General features: G+C 28.6%; 1 protein-coding gene across 3 annotated transcripts in view; it reads left to right on the forward strand.

Annotated features, from left to right (window-relative positions):
* The window catches only part of LOC124538582 (multiple C2 and transmembrane domain-containing protein-like), a 34,247-nt gene that overhangs the window by 22,013 nt on the left and 1,538 nt on the right, over positions 1 to 10,696 (forward strand). For all 3 annotated transcript variants that reach the window (XM_047115696.1, XM_047115687.1, XM_047115706.1), the window contains 7 exons: positions 1,459 to 1,678; positions 2,550 to 2,695; positions 6,515 to 6,654; positions 7,095 to 7,162; positions 8,099 to 8,202; positions 9,982 to 10,091; positions 10,519 to 10,616. In XM_047115696.1, coding sequence (XP_046971652.1) covers positions 1,459 to 1,678; positions 2,550 to 2,695; positions 6,515 to 6,654; positions 7,095 to 7,162; positions 8,099 to 8,202; positions 9,982 to 10,091; positions 10,519 to 10,616 — 886 coding nt within the window. The remainder of the gene's footprint in view (positions 1 to 1,458; positions 1,679 to 2,549; positions 2,696 to 6,514; positions 6,655 to 7,094; positions 7,163 to 8,098; positions 8,203 to 9,981; positions 10,092 to 10,518; positions 10,617 to 10,696) is intronic.

Raw genomic sequence — 10,696 nt, forward strand, 5'->3', positions numbered from 1 at the left:
GGTATGAAGCAAACTTGAACTCCAAGAAAGGCTACTATTTTTGCCTGAAACATGACAACCAATATCCAAAAACGCGATCAAATCTGTCTAATTAATAATAATGTATTGGCTAGAAAATATTAAACTGGTTTTATTTCTATATTATAGATTTATCACAGTATACATATCTGTATGTCGGTGCCTATATAGTTGCCAATATAAAAAACCGAGTTATCATACGTCATGCATCAATATCGTGACAATCATTAATAAAATAACCAATTTAGTTTTACTTTGTTGTGTTATGATAAAACTAGTTGTGCCTGCGACTACATGCGCGATTGAATTTAACAAAAACATTGTTGTTCTCTGTGCAGATTTTACTATGACTTATTAATTCTGAATAAGGCACTTTTTTCCATCCAGCTCAGGCTGGCATAGTTTTATACGATAATATACAAATCAAGGGACTTGTATCGCATCTTTCTTTGGATTGTCGAGGCGCGAGCCCGTAGCTGACACCGGCTTTAAATATAACAACTTTTAAGTAGTTTCATGTTTTTCATTTCATTTACTTAGGAGGACTCTAAAAAATATGTTGAAAACACAATTATTTTTATTACTTTTTAGTGCATATTTGTTTTTAAATAGTGTTTTGTTTGAAGTCGGTTTTTCTTTTTGTTAAAATTTTTATTGTGATATTGAGTCGTTTGTGCGATGCACCCGACCTGACAGCTGTGTTAGTATTTCGACATTGCAGCGTGACTTTATTATTTAAGTCAAAATCAATCCAGTCGTTTCAAAAATCAGTCGGAAGAAATAGATAGACAAGCAAAAAATATAATAAAATGGTTGTTTTGGTATAGGTACCGTGTTTACACACATATATTCATCTAGTGAAAAGCACTGATTTTAATATTACAATCGGACACTCCTTTTCTATGATACGTATATATACATATGTGTGGTAAAATAATCACAAACTAATTTGTTCACATAAAATTGATGTTTACACTGAGTCTAAGCCTGAATTATGCTAATAGAGTATACGAGCAATCATTTTATAATTAGTCATTAACATTACACAATATTTTATAAAAGTAACTCGACAACGTTCTATTGTATTATTTAATTGTTTCTTTATTTATACGTTTCTTACCCGATAACCTGTTTATTTATTATTTACGACTTAGGTAAAGGGAAAATCCCGTGATGTTAGTTAAAATTCTATACTAAAATGGCGGTAGATTCCCTTATAGACAATATGAGTCATTCTTATCTAGAAAACCATAGTTAACACAGAGCTAAGAGACGTAGATAGATAGATAGATAGATAGAATATACTTTATTGTACACCACAAACAATAAACTTTAAATGGAACAAAAAAAAAATAATAAATTAAAATGTACAAAAAAACGTACTGTAACATCGAAAGTTTATTATACTTCTTATGTATTTATAGTATAAATCATTTTCAGCTGTGTTAATGACGTCACGTCGGCATTAGATATAGCCGTTCTTGATGAATCGATATTGCAATCGATGAAAGGCGAGACGATCGGCAAAATATCGATACCACTGTTAAGGATAAATAACAATGAAAAACGATGGTATGCTCTGAAGGACCGCTCGAAGCATCATAGCGCGAGAGGGAACTGCCCGAGGATTCTGTTAGAGATGTCCCTTGTGTGGAATCCGGTAAGATAATAGCACAATAGACTATTTGACAATGCGAAAAATAAATTGACAATTATTGTAATCAATATATATATGTATATTATGAGTTTAACAACGGTTATTTTTTAACAAAAGTTGAAAGTAATAACTTGTTCAGAAGGCATTTTTAAAAACGTTTGTCATGTGAGACAAAACGCTCATGATTGGTCGGGTTTATGATGACGTCACTTGCTTGTTAACCTCGTTTGGCTACTGTATGTGGATTATATGTACCACGTATATATGATTACAATACAGGCAAGTGAGGTCACCGACCCTTTTGTATTTTTAATTTGGTATTTATCAGCAAATATGTACTAGAGTTAAAAAAAAAACAACTTTTACTGGGTTCGTTAACCTCTACTTAATAATATAAAAGGGATTTTAAAAACCAGTCATATAACCTATTATATGAAATGTATTATTTTAAGACATTTTCTTATTTAAAATAACAAACATCTTAAAATAATAAATAATTGTAACAGTAGTCGTAGAAAAACATTATTTTAAAATAAAAAAAAAAACTTATAACAGAATTAAAAAAAAAATTAAACACAAGCCTTATAAGTTTCCAAGAGTATATGTCTGAGGCCTGATGTATCTTGTTTTGTACTTAGTTTTGCATAAATACATCTGTTGACAATATTTTAAGTGTAGAATATTATAAAGTTATTTAAATTTATAATAATATGATATTTTATAAATAAGTTTGTTTATTATCTCATTTAATAAATGGTATTAAAAGCACTCTCGTGTTTAAGTCAATGAGTACTTTAAAATTAAATTTAATGAAAAAAAAACTTCAGCTTAGTTTAATTAATAGTACGTAGTATAACATCAAATTTTTTTTCAGGTTAAAGCTTCAATGCGCGTCCTCAGACCAAAGGAAACCAAATACATATTAAAGCCGGCGAAATTTGACATCCCACTTCTATACAACAACTTAAAGTTCATTAAGGATATATTTAAAGTATTCCATAATGGCAACGAGCATTTGAAGTGAGTTTAAAATTAATTTATATGCATTATTTAACATCGGCTTTCAACATGAATATTCAGTATGTCACCTATTTATAATACAGGTCAATGAACTAAAATTATTTTACTAACATATATTCCGGTGTGCATAGTCATAATAGGGATATACCAATTTGGGTTTTAGTTTCGTAATGATTTATTTGATTATGTAAGTTAGTCAATATAATTGTAATCAGAAGATTCATATAATTATTATTAAAAAATACCCTTTTTTATATAATTTATTAAAATCATATATTTTTTTGCTAATAGTTGTTGCGAAACGTCCTAACTGGCCACTAAGATGATTTATAATCAAAGAAAACTAATTACAGATTAAAAAAATATACGATTTATTACAGCCTTAAGTGATCGCATGCCGTTTATCGTCACGGTATAATTATGAGGCGATCTTACCAGCAAGGCGTGCCAATAAAAATAGCATAAATAATACATTTATTTTAAATTAAATAAGTATTTCGATAAGATTTATTCGAAACAACGATACACCATACGTGAATAATTCTTTATCTATAAAATACAATGTATTCAAATTTTATAAATATTTACATAATACAAAGCTATCTATGTGTTACCTTGCGTCAAGTAAGTGATGTTATATCTATGTAAGTATATATAATATTATAAGGTGTCTCCTGAACAGGGGTTGTATTAGGGACGATTTTAAACAAAGAATTTCGGAAACAATTTTTATAAATGAAATAGCATTCAGACATTGGTTATCAATTAAAACATTTAATGCCGCCTCAAACTAACTTTTGACTTGGCACTTTATGCAGATAATAGTATAAAAATATGTTGCGGTGATATGGCACACAGCAATATATAAGTAACTCTGGCTCCTATAATTTCAATGTTTCATATCAATCAGGTGTCCCGAGTCGGCTAATTTTTCATTTAGGCGAAAAATTAACAAAGCCTTCCATTATTTTCTAATGATGAAAATATTCTTATAAAGCCGTTGGATTTTTTATGGAAAAAATATTTAGCAATTAATTTCATGCATGAAGTGGTGTTACCATGATTTTATGTATAACTCATATTTCGTTATATGAGCTTTTTACGAATATATAAATATCGATCACTTGTCTAAGTAGCACGACAGGAGAATTGAGACGAGCTATCTTTAGAATAACATATTCAATGCGTTTTGTTGTATTATTAACGACAAAAGATCATCGTTTATAATACCTACAACAATATTCCACTTAACTACTTATATTCAAGTGCCGATAACAACTTCGATGACGTTCAAGAAGCCATTTTTTCACGAATGTATAATAAACACCAATAATTATTTTAGATACCCAGTGATGTCATTTTAATGAAGGGTCGAAATTGTTCATTTATTTTAGTCTTGCATTGGTATGGGCTATAAAATTTACATATTCATTACGACGTATATATAATTTTAACATTTTCACTTAATAAAATTTAAAAATATATATTGTATGTAAGAGTAGGCAATTATTAATCGGCCATTTAAAAAATATATTAGTAACTAGTGATGATTTACTAAAAATAAGTAAAATTCTCTACTTTAAGGATGTAATTATAAATCATAGCTAAAATCAAAACTTTAAGTGACAAATTATTAATAAATAAATTAGTTATGTTTTCCGTTTATTGTGTAAAAACATTGATCTTAGATTAGAATTTATAACTATAACGGAGTCCTGTGACCTATCTCTATATTTAACTTTTATAATTTTTTTTAGTAAACCACAAAAAAATATAAATAAAACAGAAACTCATGATTTAAACTTTTTTTATGAAATATTTTTCTCTAAAACTAATATAACTATTTAATATATAATTATTTTACAAGATATTCGAAAACTAAATCTTTAAAACTTTTTAAGAGTATCATTATTTTGTTTTGTATTTTGTTGACGGCGGAAAATTTGTTCGAGTATTATATCCAAGGCTACGTTAAAAAAGATTAATAATTGATAAGTCATAGGTTGGTTTATTTGAAAAAAAAAACCATAATCATTGTTCGAGGTCAATTGTCATCCAAACTGATAACTAGTGAGTTATTACTTAGTTAGTAGCATTCAAAAGATAATAAGTATAATTTCAAGTTGACGTTTCATTTTGAACAAAAAACAAAGTAATTTAAAACTAATTTAAGATCCCTCCAAAAAGCATTATCTTTAATTTATTGTTAAAAAAATCAATAGTCTCAAAGTCAGTTTGATGTTTCAAACAACGCAACAGATTTTGATGCAGCTTTCATCAGTAAAGAGTTTGATTAAAAAGGAAACGTATAATACATGCACATAATAGTTAAGGTCTCAGAAATTTTACTTTTCTAGTCGAAAAAAACAATTTTGTTCTTTTTATATTCCTTCTTTCTCTCCGTTCTTTTTAAAGGCTGTTATTATTGTTATGTGAAGCCGGGGCGGGTAGCTAAATACAAATAATATTATTTTAAATTACATATGATAAAAATTAATTAAAAAAATTTCACTTTTTGAAACAGAACTAGAAATAAATAAAAAATAAGTAGTAGATAACAAGAATAGGATATCCGAAGTTTTGTAAACAATTTTTAAAACTCTAGCGATCCGCCCTAGCACGGGTGCCATGCTGATACTAAATACACTACAGAATTTCATTATTTACGACATCACATTAGATTCTTCTAAAATTATCAGAATCATTTTTACTATATTGTCCACGTATTATATACAAAAACCTTCATCTCGAATCACTCTATCTATTAAAAAAACCGCATCAAAATCCGTTGCGTTTTAAAGATATAAGCATACATACGGACAAACAGCGGTAAGCGACGTTATTTTATACTATGTAATGATAATGATATGCAACTAATGCAATGTTTTCATACGTCTGTTAGATCACGATCATAAAAAAGTCATGTTTTTTTAATATTGGTAATTAAACGTAGTAATTGGGTTTTTGTTAATCCAATAGTAAGTGTTTAATAATTTATGTTTTGTTTTCGTTATCTTCTACAATGACATTGTCCATGGAAATGTTAATAATAAATCCCGCTAAGCGTTTAATCTGTACACTAAAGACCTGGCAATAACGATAAACACATGAACAGCTTATAACCTAAATACCGTCATTACTGGAGAGACAGTAACTTAGTCGAATACTAATACTAGCTTGAATGCTTTTAAGATATATGTGAATGCAACCCTGATAATGCAGTGCATATGTGTGTGTGCGTGTGTGTGTGTGTGTGTGTGTGTGTGTGTGTATGTGTGTGTATGTATACATATATACATATGCTTAATACTTCGCGCGTTCAAACCAATCGGAACGTCAATGAGATTTTATGTGCTTACTTTGTATTTATAAATCATCTCGTCGGATGGTCTGAATCTTCACAGAGATAACAGCGCCAACGTATTTGGAATGGAATTTTACCTTAATCTGGTTAGAATGCGTGCATCTTAACCGATGATTGCGGGTTCAAACCCAAGCAAGCACCGCTGATTCATGTGCTTAATTTGTCTTTATAATTCATCTCGTGCTCAGCGGTGAAGGAAAACATCGTGAGGAAACCTGCATGTGACAAATTTCATAGAAATTCTGCCACATGTGTATTCCACCAACCCGCATTGAAACAGCGTGATGGAATATGTTCCAAACCTTCTCCTCAAACGGAGAGGAGGCCCAGCAGTGGGAATTTACAGGCTGTTGTTGTTGTTTGTTGTGGTTGTTACCTTAATCTTATTTACATATAAACCCTGGAAAAGAGATCGTGATTGGTTTTATATAAATGTTTTTTTTTTCTTTCTTTAGGCGATTATTCGAATGGGAGAATCAAGAGAAATCCGCGATGGCGTTAATCGGTTGGCTGAGTTTCTGGTACTTCTTCAGGATGTGGATGACGCCGCTGTTACTAGTCTTACCATTCTTTCACTACTGGCTCACTCAAAGAAGTATGTTTATAATTATTTAAAATACTCCACGTAAAGTAATAAATAAGATATAGTTAGAAAAATAAGATATAGTTCATTTTGGGAATTTACAGTGTCAATTATTTAAAAGTAAATAAGCTTATTATACAATATCATAAATACTTAAATTTTCAAACCAAATCGCTAGAGACAGATTAACTTAAAAAAAAAAATAATAGATGTAACTTCTCTCATAGAAGCGTTTAATACTCAATGATTTCTATAAACTTCAAAGCTAATTAACAATTCTCAAAGTCTTAAGGTCAGATCTTAGAGACAAAGGTAGCTAATAATACGAGCCTGAACGAAATTGTTATTATTTTAAAAATAGTTATGTGAAAATAGTTAGGTGCCATTAAAGTTAATGAGTACAGCTGTCAGACAGGAGTAATGAAAGGAATCTAATTATGTTGGTTTTTCAGACAACAACGCTCTCGTCCCCGTGTGTCAAATAGACGATGATTACACTGAAGAAGAACAAGACACCAAGGTAAATACTTATACTCTTTTTTACCAACTATTTATTTTTAAACTATGAATTTATTCTGGCTGTAAAATTTCATCATTAGCCTTCAAAATTAATTTAAAAATGCATTCAAGTTCAGAATATAATCAACGTATTATTATAACAGATTTATTAATATTTATAGTTATTTTTTACTGTGATGCAAGTGATTGATTGATTGTCGAGTGCAAATGTAAATTTACTCGTAATAATCATATTATTAATAAAAACTTATTAGTTTTTCGTTGACGCAATGGGTTTCAAGATATATAAATGTATAAAGTAAAGATATATTTAATGTTCGGTTTTTATTAGTATTGTACACAAACCCTTACTCATACTCCACTTCATTCTTGAGAGTACTGTATTTTTAAACTTATAAGGAGTTAATTTATATAATATCTCATTACATTTTGAATGTTCAAGCTATCTGTTATGTATATGTGAATCACACTGTATTTTATCAAAATGGGCTCAGTGATTTTCTTTTAAATATTTAATAATTGACAGAGCTTTTAGTTTTATGAATTTTATAACGTAATTACAGTATATTTAAAATTACCTGAGTATTCGAATATCAACTTTGTTAAACAATTCACTAGTTATTATGCGAACAAACAACAACGCTTACATTGTTCTGTGCTTTATTTTTAAGAAAAACAAAATGGATTTTAAAAATAGCTTATAATATTTTATTATACTTTATACTGCTATATAGTTAGATTTAAAATTGTTAAGATCATTATTGATCCTGAAATGAGTTTAACGGGGTAACACATAATATTTGTATTTCCAAACGTATCATATCATTATAATCTATGAAATTGTGGCCCTGCGAAGTAGCATTTATTATTTTTAACTTTATTTTGTATTTTATCATATACTTTATTTTATTTAAATATTTATGTCATTTTTGTACAGGATGAAAAAACGATAAAAACTAGACTTAGCGAGCTTCAAGATCTAACACTGACTATCAAGAACGGAATAGACTACGTGGTATCGTTACTCGAAAGGATAAAGAAGTTAGTATATATATATTTTTATAATATTTTTACTATATATGAAAAGATATGCAAAGATATTCTGTAAAAACCCTTTTTTTAAAAAAAGATGTGCAGCCGTTTATGTGCATTAAGTTGAAGGCACACTGTTTATATTTTATAAATGCTATTATTGGAAATATGTCGGTCGAGCTTCCCGTCGTGTATTGTCTGTTCATGTCGATTTTTTTCTTACAAAATAACTTTACTGGTATTTTTTAAAAGTAATTGAGATGGTAGGATCTAAGCAAAAAGCGGGTTTAAAACGAGTCGAACAAATCTGTTTTTAAGTGCTTCATTCGAATCGATAAGGCTATGGAACTTTGCGACGAAGTAAAATATCGTCTGAATAAAATTATATGCTTTTAAATACGCAAATCCATAGCTCACAAATAGTACAGATTAAAAAAAAGAAGTAAATAGGTATATAATTTTTAGTTGAGTTTTTTATAGTCATTGAGTCACGACACTTACGTGTTACACGTTTAAACTGAATTATATAAAAAAAAATGTTGACGTAACGATGACAGCAAAAAGTTTTTACTCATTTTTTTGTCATAAACTCCTCGATCAAATTCAAAGAAATGATCTTATGTTACCCGGCTTGCATCTTCAAGTAAATTATCATAGTCATTGTACTCGCAGGTTAGGACTGTTTATTTTTGTCATTTCACGGTTAACTTCACCGTCGAGTATCGATTTTTTATGTTACAGAGTAACCTTGTCGTTTTCTAACATTGCATATATTATATATTTGCATTTATTTGCCTAATTTGCATGTGGTTGTTTGTCGGTATTACTTCATAGCTTTCGACGACAAGACACGATCAATTTTGTAGTGCATTCAAACTTTTAGCGATTCATTATAGTATTAAAGATACTTTGATGATTGGATCTTGTATGACATATATATATATATATATATATATATAAAAAAAAACAGTGATATTTTCTCCACTATATTTAGTGTTATCAATACTAAAGTTATAAAACAACACAATATTCCAAAAAAAATCATAATTTTTCAAATGATTATAGAAATTAATGAGAATTTTGAATGCTGAATAAGCACTAGTTTAAAATTATATTAATATGAAAATATTAAAGAAAACGTACAGGCCTTTTATCGCACTATTAATTACGCTCTTAACGCTTGCTTGCTTTAAATAAAATGAACAATATGTATTAAATTTCGCGAGTTTTGTTACAAACATATTTAACGAGCAAAGGAAACAATACCATAGTGATAAAATAAGACTAGCTTTGATTGCAAAAAAAAAATATTATAAGTACATATATGTAACGCTCCAAAAAACACCATAGTTTAAATAAAAAAATGTAAAGTATTTGCTCATAAAAAATAAAACCGTACAATACTTTTGTAAAAAAAAAATCCTTTGTGTAGGGCAAACAAATTCACTGACGTCTTTATTACTCGCGAACAATAATAATAATAATGATCATTGATTGTTATTGCCATTCGTGGAAACAAGACGTACCTATTTTATTTGCGGCAAACATTTTTTTACATATTATTTTTTAAATAACCGCTGTCATTAAGGTTTTTTTAATTGTTTTATAAATTAACGGCTTTCTGCGTTTAGCATAAACCAAGTGCGCAAAAAAAAATATACAGATTATTAATATTTTACGTTTAACATCATTTGTGCTCAATGATATTATAAGGCCCAATGCTGCCTTCGGTAAAACAACGTTAATAAACTGATAAATATATTTTTTAACCCAATGTTTTTTTTTCAGCTTGGTAAACTTCAGCGTGCCATATTTAAGCTATTTAGCTATAGTCTCTCTCATTGGATTATCTATAGCTTTCTACATTATACCCGTCAACTATTTATTTATGGCATTTGGTGAGTTTTAATTTTTATTAAACTATAAGTCATAAAGTACAAATTTATTATGCCAGGAAATAATATTAATAAATTAGTGCCTATATACAAAATCATTTACACTTAATATTTAAAAATTAATAATTTAAATTCATATTTTGTATGTATTTCGGAACACCTCGTTCCGAATACGGTAGAGGTTTTATGTTCCTTATATTTATTATAAAATTTTGCACAATCTTCATTAAAAGTAAAAAAGGAAATTTTTGCATTCTTAAAGCATATTTTATATTTACTTTAAGTAGTGTAGTAAAATGTTACTCTTTGTTCACTAATTAAATTCTATTTATATTATTTAATAACAACTTTTTAATAAATACAAGAGAAAAGTACTTTTATAATTAAACAATTACGCGTACAAACAGTAAACGTTAACATTTATTTGCAGGTATTTATAAGTTTACGCGTAAGTTTTTAAATCCAACGAGGGTTCCGAACAATGATATCTTGGATTTCATATCACGTGTGCCGGATGATGAGATCTTGGTAAGTAAACAAAAAAATTAGTTTATAAAACTACAAGCAAGTAAACGCTAACCTATCAACGGTTTGCTGTGTCTATGTGT

The sequence above is a fragment of the Vanessa cardui genome, chromosome 2 (genome assembly GCF_905220365.1).
Source record: "Vanessa cardui chromosome 2, ilVanCard2.1, whole genome shotgun sequence".
NCBI lineage: Eukaryota > Metazoa > Arthropoda > Insecta > Lepidoptera > Nymphalidae > Vanessa > Vanessa cardui.